Source organism: Abramis brama, assembly GCF_963993115.1.
Source record: "Abramis brama genome assembly, chromosome: 24".
Lineage (NCBI taxonomy): Eukaryota > Metazoa > Chordata > Actinopteri > Cypriniformes > Leuciscidae > Abramis > Abramis brama.
The window spans coordinates 2,561,835-2,579,797 of NC_139986.1; the positions used below are offsets into that span (position 1 = coordinate 2,561,835).

Sequence of the window (17,963 nt, forward strand, 5' to 3'; positions counted from 1 at the left end):
GCTAGTCGGATTTCGCATGATATGAGAGAATGCTCACCCTCAAAGTTGTCGATGTACCTCGAAATATCTAATTTAAAGCCCTTCTCTTTCTTACTCTTAGGTGTGACAGCTAACTGCCTCACAATAGTGACATCATTCACGTTAACCGCTGGAAGTTCTTGTAAACAGTGAGTGTAATTTACCATTATCTCCACCGAGTGCAAAAACGGCTGAGACCAAACGCAGAAGCGATCGTGCATAGAGCCTATTCATCCGGGTACTTTTCACCTACTCTGTTATAAGTACTGTGAATTCAGGCATACTACTCTTGTCACATACTTTTTCGCCTACTACATAGTAGGGAAGTATGTGATTTTGGATGCAGCCATAGCCATTAATTTTTGTCCAGTGTCTGTGCTATTTCTCTCCAGAAGTTACGACCAATAATAATACAAATAAAAACTGGAGTTGCATGTATCTTAAAGTAACATGGGCGCAGAACAAGAGTCCATCTGGCCTCTTTTTGCCTCTAGTGCTGGTTTACACAAACTCCCTGAGACCCGCAGATGTCTGGGGTGGACAGATATATAACTAGGCCAGGAGTGAGGCTACACGCAAAGGTTAAAATCATTGACATTTCGCTACATTTCACAGTGCATTTGGACAAGAACCAGCTCCAATCCTTATCTGTGTGATGCAGCCCACATGTGTGGCGTCTTCCGCTCTGTGGACCAACTCGCAGTCTTCACACCCTTCTTTATAAGGTCCATTGAGTGTGACCCCTTCTTCTCGCCCTCGCTACCGCACACCCTCAGAGACACAACACACAAGTTACCCCCACCGAAATGTTGAACAAAGTCTGATGGAAAGAAATGTTGTGGAGTGGGAGGGACGGTGTTAAAAGGACGTGAACAGATGTGCGTATCACTTCCGTCCTTCACGTCCACACAGCGAGACCAGAGCCCGTCTACGGAGACCCTACCCACTCCCTATTAAGTCCTATTGTACCGAATTTTGGTTGTAGTTCCACCAGAGTTCCACTGGGGGCGATCGCCATGAGTGCAGAATGAATGGGAGTCTATGGGGCTAGACGGCTAAATTTGTCTCTTTCACCCGATTGCCGTTGAGAAATCTCAGATTTGAGTGTAGGTTTTGCAAGTTCAAGATGGGTTATAGGTCAAAAGTTGAATGAATGAGTACTTATGTCCTTTCGATTTCTTACAGGTTGAGTTGTTGTTGCCCATAACACGCTAGCATTCTGCTAATGAACGCTGATTGGTCAGTGAAGGACTGATTACGACCAGAGACACCGCTTGATGGCATCGTGGCATCCGAAGCAGGACCAGAAACAAACAAAACAAAAACTCGTCTAGCACGTGTATTTACCTGTGTCAGCTGTGTTGTGTGTGTTGTGTGTTTACCTGTGTCAGCTGTGTTGTGTGTTTACCTGTGTCAGCTGTGTTGTGTGTTTACCTGTGTCAGCTGTGTTGTGTGTTTACCTGTGTCAGCTGTGTTGTGTGTTTACCTGTGTCAGCTGTGTTGTGTGTTTACCTGTGTCAGCTGTGTTGTCGATGCCTCGAGAGAAAACAAAGTGCAGAGTGCGAAAGCTCCAGAGTGACTGAAGGATTGCCATAAAGCAATATCTCTGGTCGTACGATGTGTATGACGTCATTGACACTTTAAAACATTTTGTTAAGCAAATAAGTGACTCTAAAAAATCTAACACCCAGCAATGTGTAATTTCTTTGCATCTCCTTTTGAATACAACATTCAAATTACTAGACAAAAAATTATATCCTGAGAAAACTGGATTTTGGTTGGTATAGCGCCATAGACCTCCATTCATTCTGCACTCGTCCTTTGAGCGCCCTCATATGGAATCAGAGTGGAATTGCAACCAGTTCAGAAGCCGGAAGTTTACTGATAGTGAAACTTCTTGCCTTATTAGACATTCTCTGGCGAGACCCAGAACAGGTTCAAACCAAGCGTTCCTGAACAGTGAAGTCAAAGCGTCTCGATTTCCCCCTGGTGGCTGGTCCCAGTATAGCTCATAAACCCCGTCCTCCCCATGTAGTCTAATGGGACGCGATGGAAACTAAACAATCAAATTACACTTCAAAAAAATTTTTTCCAACAATGTTTTCTGTCATTTTAGGTAGTTTTTATCACGCTGATATAAGTTTGTGTTCTTTTAAAAAAAAGAAGTTTGGTCTTAGTTAGTTATTTGATGCTATAAAACGGGAATGTGACCTCATGATTGACAGCTTCTCTAAACGAAGAATCACTGAGGCACCAACAGACTTTTTGGGGGGATTTCCGGGAGGAGATTGGAGCTTCAGCTTTAATTTCTACATTACCGTAACTGTTTATTTCACACCAAATAAGCGCAAGATGTCAGTGCCATATTGAGACTTTGGCGGCTTCACTTTTCACCAGTGGAAGAGAGTGAAGGGGCGTCGTCCATCTTTTTTTTACAGTCTATGGGTCAAACCATTACAGGTGACTCTCGTCAGGACCTGCGACCTCAAAAGCGAGGAATCACAAACCAAAAGAAAAGAAGAAACACGTGGGTCATTAGTGTGTAGAAGTACTGAAGCAATGCATCTGCTTTTCATATCGGCACACTTGCACTACGACCAAAGCAGCCTCAGAGGAGACCTCAGGTTAAGACCACATAATACACATGTGAAATCAAATCTTCATATTGACAGCACCAGTCTGCTATTGATTACAGAGACCACAGAGGTTTATGGGATGTTATGGGACCGGTGTGGAAAGGCGATTTAGACTCACCACATAAACACTACGGTGTGAAAGACGACGGAGCATCTCGGAGTTTCAGACACGTTTACGGGCCCGCAGGGTCTCCCGCCTCTGACTGCAAAAAGCTGGAATCAGGAGGGATATTACGCCACGTGCTGAGAATACTGTACAACGATTTAAGTGAAACAGCATATAACCATGGCAACATGGAGATCTGTGCTGCCTCACTGTTTTGCTGTTAAGCTTGTGCTGCGCAACAAGACATAATTGCACACCAAAGTAATATGCTCACTATATGTGGTGAGATTGAACAATTGTTGTGCATTCCTCACTGTTTAAAATCATGGATGTACACAAATATAGTGGGTATAAAGAGAGAACATGTTGGTGGCATGAATGAGTACAAAATGGGAAGAAAGCTGTGTAAAAAGAAGGTTAATACAAGTTTTGTCCACTTTTGGACAAACTAATATATACAAAACCTGATTGGTGTGATTTCATAATTTTATAATAAATGTAAAAAAAAAAAAAATAATAATAAAAAAATATGAAATATAGGTTGAAAATAAAAATGGTAATGGAGAGTTAAATTGAGCTGTAACTGAATTAAATTCAGCATTTGTTTGGTGACTGTGGTTTGATGTTGCTAATAAACCTTCCATAATTTCTATGCAAAGAAATATTATAATTTTACATTCAATAACTTTAGCAGAAGGATTGAATGACTATATTTTACACATGCAGTGAAGTGAAATTATTTACTTTCCATGCTATAGAAATTACCCAAATAATGGCACATTCTTAGGTTTTACTATTTTAATATTGGGAAAATCATCAGCAATCATGCAAAAGTTTGGCTTGTTTTTTGGCAATTCAAGCACTTTTTTTTATCCTTCACAACAATGAACTGAATATTTCTACAGATTATGTCAAAATGTCGGTATGATTTTGATAGTTGGAAAGGCCAAAATCACAATTTTTAAAGGTTTAAAGACATTTGTTGTGTTTTAATCAGTGGATTTCAATCCCGGTCCTGGGGGCGTTCTATACGTCTCTCTTATCTGACACTTGGGGTGCGTCTCAATCAGTTCCCTAATCAGTCCATCCCTCACTGGTATAAGGACCCTGACTATTGGGACACTGATGGCTCTGTTTCCGGTGACATGGCAACATCTTTGTTGTAGAACGTCTCTAATGGCATTTATGAAACGATTCTGACATTATTCTGAGTTATTTCATGCTTCAGAATTTTTGTGTGAATAGTGAGCACTGGTTTAAACTCCCTGCTTTTCACGGTGCAGTTTGAGACTCTTTAGAGAGCAAACGATTCAGTGCACTGGAAGGCTTGTGCGATTGGCCGACTCCCTGATCAGTGTGCTGACTACTGAACTAGGGAGCTGGTTGAGACGCACTCTTAGTTCAGTTCATGAAGCTCTCGCCTAATGGCTTATGATTTGAATCAAGTGTGTTAAATGGGTCCCCAAGATCACTGCTTTATGGTACACCAATGTGTGTCCTATTTATGGAGGGTGGGTCGTAAAAGTGAGCCGCAGAAAAGCGCAATGATCCAGACGGTGTGGTGTGGAACGGTTCACTCAGAGGGGAGGATTGAGTTCATACTCGATACACGATCGCTCTGAGGCTCAGGCACGAGGCTGCTGTGACTGGGTTAGTGTTGTGCCAATCTGCACCTGAACCCCACACAGAGGAACCCTGCTGGGCCAGGACACGGTTCGCTCGCCCTTCCTGTGATTCACGGAAGTTTGCCACACAACTTCCCTGCTGGCTTCCTTCAAGTTTTCTTTGACATGACCCATATGTCTATCTTTGGACTCTCAGTTCACACACACACACACACACACACACACACACACACACACACACACACACACACACACACACACACACACACACACACACACACACACACACACACACACACACACACACACACACACACACACACACACACACACACACACCTCTGCAGGCTCAAACAGATGGATCTTTTCAATGGGCCTCCCTTTCTCCAACAGAACAACTTGGCAATTTCCACGAGGAACAGGGTGAGAGCCAACATTCCCAAAGCCGCTCTTGCCCTGACCTGGACTTTATCATTGTCTTTATCACCATCAAAGTCATTACACTTCCCATTAGGAAAACTTTCCAGCCATGTCACAACCAACATTAAAATGATTTATGGGATCAGAAATAGATTAAACTGAGGGAGGAAAACGGATGCATATTTATATTTATATGCCTAAAAATGTGCTCGCCATACCAGGAGAACAAAGGTCAAAATTCTCTTCTGGTCAGCATCTGGCGTTTTTCTATGTTATTATCGTTGACAATGAAACTCAAAGTATAAAAAAATAGATTGTCAGAGAGCATTGACTTCCTGGTAACACTTTACAATAATGTTCCATTCCAATAGTTAACCCTTTAGGCGCCAGAGGTTTTTTCCTAAAACGTTCGATTTTGACATCTTAATTTCAAAAGGCTATATCTTAAAAGTGATAAAAGATAGAGACTTTCTGTAAATTAGAGAAATATTAAGGATGACCCAAAGTTTATGTAGGGATTACATTTTCCCATCTAATTTGCATATTATGACGTCATATAGTGGCGGCCATCTTGGATTATAGAATTTTCATGAAAAGTCACATTTTTAAATGATAAAATGCAGCACTTCTTTCCCCCAAAAATGTCCCTTACCTTCTGTATGCTATATTGCACAATACTGAAAGCTCAGGTAAATAGTAAGTAGTGAACAAACTGTGTAAATCATTACTAATAAATGGTAGAAACAAACTGAATGCATGTAGCGTTTGGCCTTTTGCTGTAGAGATTTTCCATTTACTACATACAGTTGGCACTCTGATTACATGTATATGGGGCACATATTATTCATATGACACACAAACACAAGTAGACAAGACCTGTTTAGTTCAAAAGCTCACTCGCCACGGCAAGCCACAGATCATGAGTGAGATGACGAGACAAGACGAGAGACAATGTTAGTATTTTCTTTTTCTTTTTGTGGTTTTTGTTGTTTTTTTTGGTTGTTGTTTTTTTAGTTGACAAAGACGCACACATCACAAGGACATGAACACACAAAAAAGAACACATATTGTACACTACTAAATGGTCAGGGAAATAGATAGTAAATCAACAGTGTAAATCATTACTAATAAATGGCAGAAAAAAAAGAAAGAATTTATGTTGCAGGGCTTTTGCTGTAGAGATAATGACTCCCTATCCATCCAGGTGACATTTCTTGTAGTGTTTCATGGTGTGGTCTTGCGATAGACTATGCATAATATAGCCCCTCTGCCCCGTGTCACACCGCCTCTGCTCCTGATACGAGCAGCAGCGCGGGCGCGGCCAGATCTGCCTCGCGCGCGCGCCGAGTGTGCACAGCTCGGACTACTGTCATTGTGACTCCCCACCCTGCCTCCATGTTGCCCCCTAACTGTCCTATGAATACTTCGACCTCGTCTAACATACCCAGTGGCATTAGACAAAGCCTCCACCACAATACTGTTGCCGCGACTGCGGAGACGCACACGGTCACCATGGCTAGCGCGGTAAAAATCTCCCGCCTCGTTCCCCACAACACTAACACGCCTGCTAACTTCGCGATGAACACTCCAACCCCGGGAAACATTGTTCCCACCACTGACATTGGGCAAAGGAGCATATATATTGGGCAAAGGATTCACCGTTTGTGCTTGGTGTAGGGCTATACTTTCACTTTCAGAATCACCGTCATTTTCTGAAGGCAGATAACGTTATTCCCCTTCAGAATTAGGGTCCGCGAATAGAAGACCCAACACTTCATTGCGGGTAAGCTTTATTGATGCCATTAGATAATAATAATAATAATAATCGAATGCAAATACTCGCTGACGTTGACAATATTGCTATGATAAAATGGCTCACTCGCACACTAGCTCCGCTTTTGTTCGCACTGATTCAATGCGCTCTAGCTCGAAGATTTTGTATAGAAGCATGACGTTTTTTTGTGTCAGGGATGAAGTATGACATGTCTGCCAACTAGTGGAGGGGAGGTCGAACGAAATTTGACACCCTATTTGACAAAATCGGCCGTTTTATTCAGTGCCGCATCTTGTCGAGTAAACTCGACCGTGGCGCCTAGAGGGTCGTTAAACTACATTAGTTAACATGACCTAACAATGAAAAATACTTCTAAAGCATTTATTAATCTTACAGTTAATTTCAACATTCACTAATACATTATTAAAAGTATCTGTTAATCTAATGATTTCTTGACATGAAATGAACTAAAAAAATTTTTTAACAAATGTATTGATGGACCTTATTGAAAAGTGTTCCGATTCACTCTTTTTGCTTTTCACATTTCACGTAATCTCCACAGATTGTAGTTGTATTCATTCAAACATTAAGATATGCATAAAAACAAACAATGACTTCAATGCAATACATTTATATGATCAGTTTTTCAATTTAAACTCAAAGGTGTATTCAGTAGTTTTAAAAAAAAATGTATATATATTTTAGCACTGGTTTGCTTAGCGTTCACATTGCCATTTTCAACACCGAACCTAAAGGCATAGGGATATGTTCACAACCTGATTGGTCGGCTTTTATGACGTAGCCTATATTTCACGACTTGACCAGCTGAGAACTCGTGAAGAGCTTCTAAATGTGCAAAGAAGTCAAAACAGCCTCCGTCACACAAACGATGATCTGCTGTGAGGAGACGCGGTTCTGACGCCTGTAGCAAACTGTGATGGGGAACATCGCGATCAAGCCGAGAAAATACAGGTATGCTTGAGCTTTCTGTCCTTTTTTGGTTCGCATTTTGTGACATCATTTCCCGTTTGTCTTTGGTCCGTGTTGTTGCGTTCATATTTCAGACGAACCGCACCAGAGTTCGTACCGAGAGACCCATCTTTTAAGAGGCCTAGTCAAAAAGTTCTGGGAACGTTGGTTTTGTGTTCCCAAAACATGTATTTGTAACGTTTGTTATTGGTTAGCCAGGAAAGGTTTCATTACGGAAATATAACATCTTTTTAGGTTTGCAGAACGTTACCTAAACATTCCTGTAACGTTCCCAGAACGTTCCTTTAGCGTTCAATAGCTGGGTTTCAGTCACGTGATTATGATGACGCGCGAAGGGGGAGGGGGAGGGGGAGGGGGAGAGGGAGGGGGAGGGGGAGAGGGAGGGGAGGGGGAGGGGGAGGGGGAGGGGGAGGGGGCGATTTCAGATGGAGGGCAGGAAGTAAACACGGAGAATACGTCTATGGAGGAAACCGTTGCGGAGTGTCCGTATTGTACATTTATCCGATTTTTTTGACCGTCCGTTTACACGTTCCTTCAACTCTGACCCATATCCAATTCATGTGTTTACACTTGCCATACTATCTGAAACATCGCGCATGCTTAAAAGGTTAAATTCTCTTGCACAGATGGACGAACGCGAAATATGCTTGATCCTAGCTCTGCGATGTATGCGAAGTTCGCCAAACATCACCATGATTTTGAGGCGGAGGAGGACGAAAAGTGCCATCATTGCACACATGCTTCAGTTATTGTGTGTGAAAGAGATCTCAGGACTGGTGGGAGCATATTGTGTTTAAAATATTGGCTTTAACCGCGGAGACGTTGCCTAAACCCGATCTGCCTGTTTACATGACAGTCGCATTGGCACATATCCGATTTATTTCCACATATGAATGAGGCCTGAAACCGATCTCGAAATATCCGAATGCATGCGTTTTTTTCCTGTTTACACTGTCATAGAACACATCCGATCTGTGTCACATGAGCAAAAAATCGGAATTGGGTGACATTTCACTGACAGTGTAAACGAGACCTAAGTAAATGAGCATTTAACGACAACATAATGCTATATAAACACAGACACAGAAACGCATTGGCTAGCTAACATACCTCCGACGAAGTGGTCGCTGCAGACACGGGCATTAACAGACTCTGCTCCTCCCGACCGCAGACGAAACTTATGTTAAAAATCCACTTTTTACGGCGTTGTTCTATGAGCTTTTTACATTTCTCACCTTTATGAGTGACAATCTACCGTACTCTATAAAAGCCCTTTCCCTTTTCTCGATTAAAACGATTAGATCAGCCGTAAACTACACAAAACATTGGCATTTCCTCAGACGGCAGATCCTCAGCTATTTCACTTCCTGCCCTCCATCTGAATTCCGCGCTCTCGCGATGCAGCAGCGTGACGTCACGAGAAACCAACCTATTAACCTCTTTTCTTGTATCACTGTACCAGTGAATTTGACATTCAGATTTGAAAACACATGATAAACAGGAGAAAACCCCACAGATAATCGGCCAAGATAATTTGACCTGTATATATGTTTATTAGGGTTATCAATAAAATGACTATGCATTATAAAATGTTATATATATTTTTTTATTTGATGGTAAAGCACTTGGTGTTTTGAAAATAAAGGGGTAAAACACTTACTGTAAACAAAATGAAGAAACTTTTTATTGAATATAGATTTGATATGTACAGAGAAGCTTTGTGTACATTTTGACACATCAGGTAAAAACTTTGTGTAAAAACCATTTTCACTGTGCATACATGAATCGAACACCATAGTACCTATTAAGTGGACAACAAAATGTCATACAAATACATTAAAATGTGCAGATTACTCTTAGCTTTCTTTTAACGATTAAAACAAATGCTGTATGATCAGAGAAAGTCAAAAGATAATAATAATTTCATTTTAAAAATGTGCATTTGGCGACACATTCAACTTTTAACATACAAAAACATCCCTCATCACAGACACTTCCCATCGAAAACATCTTATGTATACAACGTGATATAAAATAGTAGATAAGCAGCCGGCACCAAAAACAAAACAAAAAAACAACGCTGCTGTTCTGGAAATGTCTTCTCTGTTAGTAGATACAATACTAGAAGCACATCATGTCGTACCACAGAACCCATAACAATCTTCGGAGGAAGTACTTTTTCTCTGGGAATATACTGAACGTTTTCCACGATGAATGGATGCGAGACCGAGAGAGCCGCCAGGCGGACTCACTTTAAGAGACTTGGAGGAGAGAGAGTACATTGGTCAGTGGGCTTGGCTTTCCTTTTTGTGAGAGCTTATTAAGCTCTTTTAGCTTTAGTTCTGAACAATGTGGCCAAGTGTTTCATGTCCCTGCCAAGATACAGTTCATAGACAAGAGAGAGTCATGTTACAGGCACTGGTGATACACAATCCCATGCAAAACCCACACACGCATACAAATACCAAAAAATCTAGAGCACACATGAAAGCCACATGCCATTTGTTAGAGTGGTTAAGATTTCTGAATGAACAGTTAAAAGACAGCTAGAGTTAAAGGGATAGTCACTGAAAAATAGTCACATTAAAATAGACAGTCTCAAGCTGTAATAAAAAACAACATAAAATGAAATACCAATTTTATCATTGTTCAGAAGCGCACAACTTTTACTTTTTTTTGTCCTTTTCAGAGCTTGACAGCTCCTTTTGTGAGAAAAGTGTGAACTGCACTTTTGTGTTCCACAGAAAGAAAGTCAAACATGTTTGGAACGACATGAGAAAAAAAGAGACACCAAATGTTTCATTACTAGGTGAACTTCTCCCTTAAACAGGTTTTCGACCCTATCCGTGGCTACTGCGGTGTGAGCTGTAACCTGAGCTTTGCTGTGTTATAGTGGAACACGTGCGCAAGCAACCGGCCATTAACCTGTGCGATAAACACTAAAGTGCTGAACAGAACTGCTCTCCGCCTGAGCCGCTGAAACCATAGACGGTTCGTAAGGCAAAGGTCAGAGTCACACCCACACCTACTGCGTCTAAAACTAATGCATACACACACACACACACAAGTTGGGTTTCCATGTTTTATGGGGACTTTCTGTAGACATGATGATTTTTATTCTGTACAAACTGTATATTCTCTCCCCTTACACTAAATCTACCCATCACAGAAAACTTTCTGCATTTTTACATTTTCACTTAGTCTGATTTACTGTATAAGCTGTTTTCCTCATGGGGACCAAAATGTCCCTACATGGACAAAGATTTCAGATATCGCCACCTTTGTGTCCCTATAACGTAGGGTTTATCAAGACACACACACACACACACACACACACACACACACACACACACACACACACACACACACACACACACACACACACACACACACACACACACACACACACACACACACACACACACACACACACACACACACACACACACACACACACACAGCCTGGAAGTCACAAGAATACAGTCTTGATAGGAAGCATTAATGTCAGCATGAATTCAAAACACACACTATTTACTTTCTTAATACATGTTCCTGGTGTTATTATATAAGATTAATCTGTGCATGTTATTCATAACCCCCCAACATTTTGTAATCTTTCATACAAATTTAAAAACATGCTCCACCTTTAAAACAATTTTCCATTGTGAATGACATCATCAATCCCTCTTATTTGTAAGCCCCTCCCCTCCAATCACAATCATATTGTGAACATTTTTCACATTTTCACTGATTCCTGATGGATAAAATTATGTTTAATCTCATTGAATAGCCATTTCATGTTGCATTTAAAGGTGCAGTATGTAATTTCTGTTGCTATTAGAAGCACGCACCAAACCATATTTGTTATTATTCTTCAACCCTAACAAATTAAAAAATATATATTTTTAAAAAGTATCTAGTTTTTAATTAATTCCCTCATTCCTGGTCTGGGATGTATTGCAGTTAGAAGGGGGAGAGCTGTACATTTACTGGCTTATTAGTGAAGGAACAGAGACACTAACTGGAGGAAGGAGCAGAAGAATCAATTATACAGTGGGTGGAGATGGAAGGCGTCACATGAGGAGCATTGAGAAATATGACGGGTTAATGGGGTTTTCCGTAGCAGAGAGTTGGAGGGTTGTGGGGTCATAACCTTTTCACACTCTATTAGCTGAGTTCAGCTACTCTGGTGGAGTACATGGGCTAAAACACACACACTAATACAGCACACCTACACTTACAGCATTCTCATTAGGGTAACGTAACAACCTCATTCTCAGTGCTATGATGTAAAAATAATGACATATTTAAGTTGTAAAGTATTTATACATCATGGATATTTGTACTGAATATATGCTGATTTTAACTGAAAAAAAAAGAAAAAGAATAGACTTAGAATTAGCAATGTTTTTTTTTTATATATATAAAACTTGTATTAACGTAATGACAGTCTAATGAAAATTAGAATTGAGAGAAATCTGAATTTTTGGGGAAATTAATTTTCATGAATAGGGAGCCCCGCACATGACATTCAGGGGAATAAACAAGATATTGTGCCCACAAATTAAGAATTTGTACTAATTTGTTCTTTAAAAAAAATTTTTTTTAGATGAGTTGAGGCCACTATTTAAAAACAGTAACAAAGTGGCCACGATTGAACTAAAATAAGGGAAAAAAAATATTAAAACGAAGTCACAAATTAGAAAACCTTTTTTTTTTTTTTTTTTTTTTTTTTTTTTAGTTTTACTTGACGTGTAATACAAACTGGAATAAGAATTTGTTCCCATAATAGTTGTGGGAACAAATTCTTATTCTAATTTATATTCCACTTCATGTGAAACAGTGACATTTTTTTATAGACCTAGAAACAAATAAGCTAAATATTTGCATATATATGTCTTTTAATCTGTGGTGCAATATGACCCAGAAATGTTCCTGACAGGTGTAGTGAAATTCACCCGCCTACAAGTTCTCAGCACACTTGACAAAGACATGATATGTAGGTCACAATATGCTGGAAACAGCCATGCATCGACTGTCATGTGATTGTCAAGAGGACGTCAATGAATTCAGTACAAACACATACACGTTTGTGAAAAGCAGGGATGGGAGATAGATATTCCATAAAGATTTTCAGTGTGTTCATACTAGAGAAAAAAAAAAACAAATTGAAAAAACCCTCCAAAACCAATTACTCAGAATCCTCCATTCAGTCTCTATATTATATCTCTGTCTCTTTCCATTCAATATTATTGCTGTAATACAGTTTTTCCTACAGTTTTGATCTCTCGTCTCAAGAGTAGAAGGGACGGCCCTTCTCAGGGGTCTGTAGACGGTTGAGCCGGGCGAGTTGGGTGGGCGATGGTGGCACATCTTGTCGGTAGGGACCTTTGGGTGGTGTAGGAACAGGGGTCTGGATTGGGGCTGGTGTTTCCTCCATCGTAGGCAACTTGGTTTTCGCCTCCTGCTCCTTTCGTCTCTGTTCCTGTCTCAGGAGCTCTTGGGTCTCCAGGAGTACGCGAGCGTTCATGCCCGTGGAGGCGGCGCCCAGGTATCCGTTGGCAGTGCGGGATCCCTGGTAGCTGGAGTAGCGCGGGTTTTCTTTGGCGGTCTGAAAGACATCGCCGGGAGGATAGACTTTATCCCAAGAGTCTTGAGACACGGTGCTAGGGTTTTTACGTGGTTGTCTGAGGAAGACAGAAAGAAGGGTCAGAAACAGACACGGTAAAAAACTCACACAGTGTCCTAATCAGACTAGTGTTGTCAAAAGTACCGATTTCGGTACCAAGTCGGTACTGAAATTTAAAAAAATGTGACGATGCAAGAATTTCCCTCTAGCATTTTGAGCGCTGTTGAACGGATTCTTAAACACCTCTGATTGGCCGGTGCGTGCACGCGCTCAATATATATATATATATATCTGTGATTGGCCATTGAGTTCACATGCTCAATATCTCTGATTGGCTACAATGATCAACACTTCTAAAACATGTCTTCAATGAGTGCTTGCACAGATACACACGGGAGCGTTTGAAAGCAGGCGTCTATCAACGGATACGTCTATCAGTGGATATATTACTTATATTGACACCAGAAGTGTTTAAGAATCCGTTAAACAGAGCTCAAAATGATAGAGGGAAATGCTGGTATCGTCACATTTTTTAAATTTCAGTACAGACTTGGTACCGAAGTCGGTATTTTTGACAACACTAAATCAGACACGCTTACGATCCCTCAACACATGATAAAAGGTGTACTTTCCATACAAATCGTTTTTTGTCCTAACAAGTCATGTCGATGATACAAGACAAGCTCCAAGGGATACTCTTTTAGAAACGGTTTCTATTTCTGTGACGTCGTGGCTGGAACAACAGCACAATACTTATTGACTTTGTGCTTTATTTAATGTTAAAAGCATCTAATATGTGTTTGAATATATAATTTGTGTGATCCTGAAAATAAACAACGTTGAAATTAAACAAGTATTCCATGACAAAGATCGTTTCAATCTCTCAGTATTTTTGATGACGTTAAAATGGTTTGATTTACATGAATTTGATTATTCATTTTGTTGCAAGAACAGTGTGCTTGCAGAGAGACTCCGCCCACAGGCTCTTATGATTGGATGTGCTTTTTTGATTGATTTTGTCGTGTCTTGTAGTCATGTTGCGTCTGGTTAAGACCTGGTGGTACACTGAAAGAAGGACCTGCATCAACCACCATAACATATGGTCATCATAACAACCACCTACAACATGCTAGAACTGTGGTGGCTTGTTGTCCAGCGGCACTCACATTTTCTTCAGAAAATGTAAAAATCACAGTTAAACACTCTGAGGCCCGCTAGTGTACTTAACATCAAGAGAGGAAATAACAGGTTCCTTCAACGTCCATCCATACCGGCCAATCAACAACTAGACATTTGACAGACTGCCAAGGTTAGATGCATTTCTTGCCTAAAGGAACAGGGGAAGAAATATCAAACCTACAAATTTCTTTGTCAACGTAGCGGCCTTTGTGAGGTGTCCACTCAGACTCTCTCCATCTTCTCTCTGCTCCGTTATTAGGATCCATTAAGTGGGAATGTGAAGTAGCTAGCGTGCCTCATGTCTAAATGAAGGCCCGTTTACACCTCACTGGCCTTGCAATCTTAAAAGCGTGTGTGCGCACACTTCTGTTGGGATTTCACACATCGGCTCACACAAGAGAGGAGTGCTTTCAAAAGCAGGCACAAAAAAGTTCTAGTATCGTCCAGAATTCAGAATGTGATGGTGAAATAAGCGGTGTGTACATCTTTTTTTGTTACTAGCAAGATGCTAGTGTGTTGTGGGTGACTGCTAGGTGATCGTTTACTGGCCAAAGTCTAAAAAAGGCCAAATATCTGTTATTATGGACCCTAGAAATGGCTTGGGTCCCTATTTCAATGCAAGTTGTCAGTTTTATTGATCGCTATAGGTGACAAAGAAAAGTAATAACACACCTCTCCTCAGTAAGCCACATGATTTGATGCATCATACAAGTCTTTCAAAGAAATGGTCTGCAACAAATTACACACCAAGGTTTATAGTTCAAGGTTTAGAACAAACACTTAACGCTATATGAACAAATAGTGATTCGTGCCCTAGGACGCACCACTGAATCTCGTAGTTTCCTGTGCTATGGGTCACATTGTTAAATTAATGCAGATTACATTCAAGAGTTATTGCGTAAAGCATATCAATTTAAGTCAACGGTCATGAAAGGTCTAGTATTTTGAAATGTGTAAAAGGTGAAACTGACTGGATACCAATAACATTGTGTTGATTATAGGGATGGGCAAGAGTACTCGCACATGACTGCTACGATTGATCAGGAAAGCAATGATTGCGCTGAAAATAAATGTATCTATTTATCTTACTGCAGTGATGCCAGGAATCACTTTGATCATGAAATACAGTTAAGTGCAAGATGTGCAGCGCCAATCTATCATATGCATTACATTAGAATGTAATAGAATATTGTAAATTCTTTGTGCTTTAGTTTTAAACTAGCATGGTTAAGTTCGTGTGCGCCTTATCATGTGCTCAATGTAGCAACCCAACGTAGAAACAGCTTAACCAATGGTGTAAGACTGGGGCGGGACTATCTGTTTGTTCGACCAATAGCAGACGGGGGAGTATTTGTGAAACCTGTTTAAAAACGGTCATTATTTTTGCAATTTTTATGTCACACAGTGACATACACTTCATAGATAAAGTGATGTAAATGGATATGCAGTATCTCTATGATAATGTCACGTCACAACGCATGTAAAAACATTAATGACAGAATAAGAAGTATTTTCCCCTTTGTCCCAATAGCTACATTATTTGTATCTGAAACACAGCTGGTGTGCATCACAGTTTATCAAAAGGACAACAGATATACACACAGAGAACAATATTATCTCAACACCTTGAGTAATGTTTTCTATTTGCTAACAGAAAGCAGAACGTGAGGCTGGAATGCGAGACCTTAATCTTATCTCACTGTGTGAGTGTTGCCGTATTATAACGTGCAGCTGTTGCATGAAGTTGCGCTCTGTTTCACATGACTTCCATTACTGCTAATCAGCGTACACTTCACTTATCTGTCTTATTTTCTGTTCCTCCCTTTCTGTCTCTCTAATCCACATCCCTAAAAAAGAATCCCTTCATTAGCCAAGTGCTAAATCTGAACCCACATGGTAAACACACAGTTGGATCCCTGTTAAAGCTTGCTTATAATCCATGCAACTGTTGATCAATCCAAGCTGCGTTATGATTGGTGGAGCAGCAACGTTTCAGTAAGTCCTTGCATCACTAATGAGCGCGCATCTCGGCCGGGTCCTCCAGAGGACAGGGGTCATTTCACACCAGCTTGACCCTGCTTGACCGACGCTATGAGATTATGGGTGGAATGTGCATCAAAGGGCCGCCAGTCGTGCCGAGTTTCCCCAGGGAAAGTGTCAAAGCTCCGTCAGGATCTAGTCGGCGGATTCCTTATAAAGCCGACGTTTTCGTCTGAAGTTCGCTCAATATAGACAACGACATTGAAGATGCTTAAGGCAGTGAGAAATAGTGGAAGCTGATTGGTTGAATTGATTAACTGTCATTATGTCCACGTAGTGTGGAGTAGTGAATGTCGACCTCTCTATCGACCCTAGGACTTTCTCTACTGTCTTGGGAACGAGCGAAGAAAAAAAAAGGGGAAGAACGATGGATGGAACTGAGATTTTTGATGCAAAGCTCCCCCTCCTTTCTGCGGTGTGTGCTGGGCTTTGTCATTGCTTGAGGGGGACTAATTCTGTAATTGTACATATCCTGGATACACCGTTCTCAAAGCCAATAAAAACAAGCACCAAGCGTGTAGGTTAGACCACACACACACACACACACAGTTCCTAATAATTCCTTGTCAAAATCCCTGCAGACTATAATCTTATACTTTAAATAGAGTGCATTTTGTATGTGTATATTTTGTTTACAAGGTAACCATTGTCAAGTATCAATTTCTTTTAAAAAAACTTTTTTGACTGGTTGTGTAAGATTGTTTGCAATTCTGGTGCCACATAAATTACACTGTTTAAACTTCTGCATGTAACTTACAATTTCTACTGCAACTATTGTTTAGTTTGTTGAATAGAAGTGTGCTCAAATATCAAATAGGCTTTTTACCTGGCAGACAAAATGGAAAACTATATCATATAGAGACTTAGGATGGACTTTTTTTTACTTTTGAAGCTTCAATGTCAAACTTCAAGTTTTTTTTTTTTGTCTGTTTATTGACTAAAATCCACTCAGACCACCTTAACAGCATCTACAACACGACTGCATTGTGAAGGTGACTTTTGAGCTGGTACATAAAGTTATGCTTTCCTGCTGTGCTGTAAATAAATGTACTGAAATATTGAGTGAAACTTTATCAGCACCGCCTGCAGCCCCCACCACTTTCAGTTAAGTATGTAAAGCTCCAATGCGGGAATTTTTTCTTCTTCTCGTGTCTGTTGGCTGGATGCTTTGCATGAACTGAAGCAGATTAAGAAGATACCAATGCCTGCAAGTAGAAACGCTGATATCAAACTCAGCCTGCGGGCAACATCCTAAGCTTTATTGACATTTATGACAAATATGCAAAGGGGAGGGGAAAGAGAGAAAGTGAAGATAAAACAGATGAGGGATGGGGCCGATATCCATCCAAAAAAAGGGGGGGGGGGGGCAGTTGCCAAGATAAACTTCCCTCAACAAACAGGTTCTCGGGCTGATCTTTATTAGGTTTAGGAGGGGCACATTCTCTCGGCCTGTGAGAATGAAGACAGACGTTGTTGCTGTTCGGAGGGCTTAGAGCGAAGACAGAACTGACCGCATGACAATGGCATGACTACAGTGAGAAACACC

At 40.6% G+C, this 17,963-nt stretch overlaps 1 protein-coding gene across 8 annotated transcripts in view; it reads right to left on the bottom strand.

Annotated features, from left to right (window-relative positions):
• Positions 1-9,229: 9,229 nt before the first annotated feature.
• Positions 9,230-17,963, bottom strand: part of pard3aa (par-3 family cell polarity regulator alpha, a) — a 460,369-nt gene continuing 451,635 nt past the window's right edge. For all 8 annotated transcript variants that reach the window (XM_084102432.1, XM_084102429.1, XM_084102431.1 and 5 more), the window contains one exon: positions 9,230-13,256. In XM_084102432.1, coding sequence (XP_083958558.1) covers positions 12,863-13,256 — 394 coding nt within the window. In that variant the 3' untranslated portion in view covers positions 9,230-12,862. The remainder of the gene's footprint in view (positions 13,257-17,963) is intronic.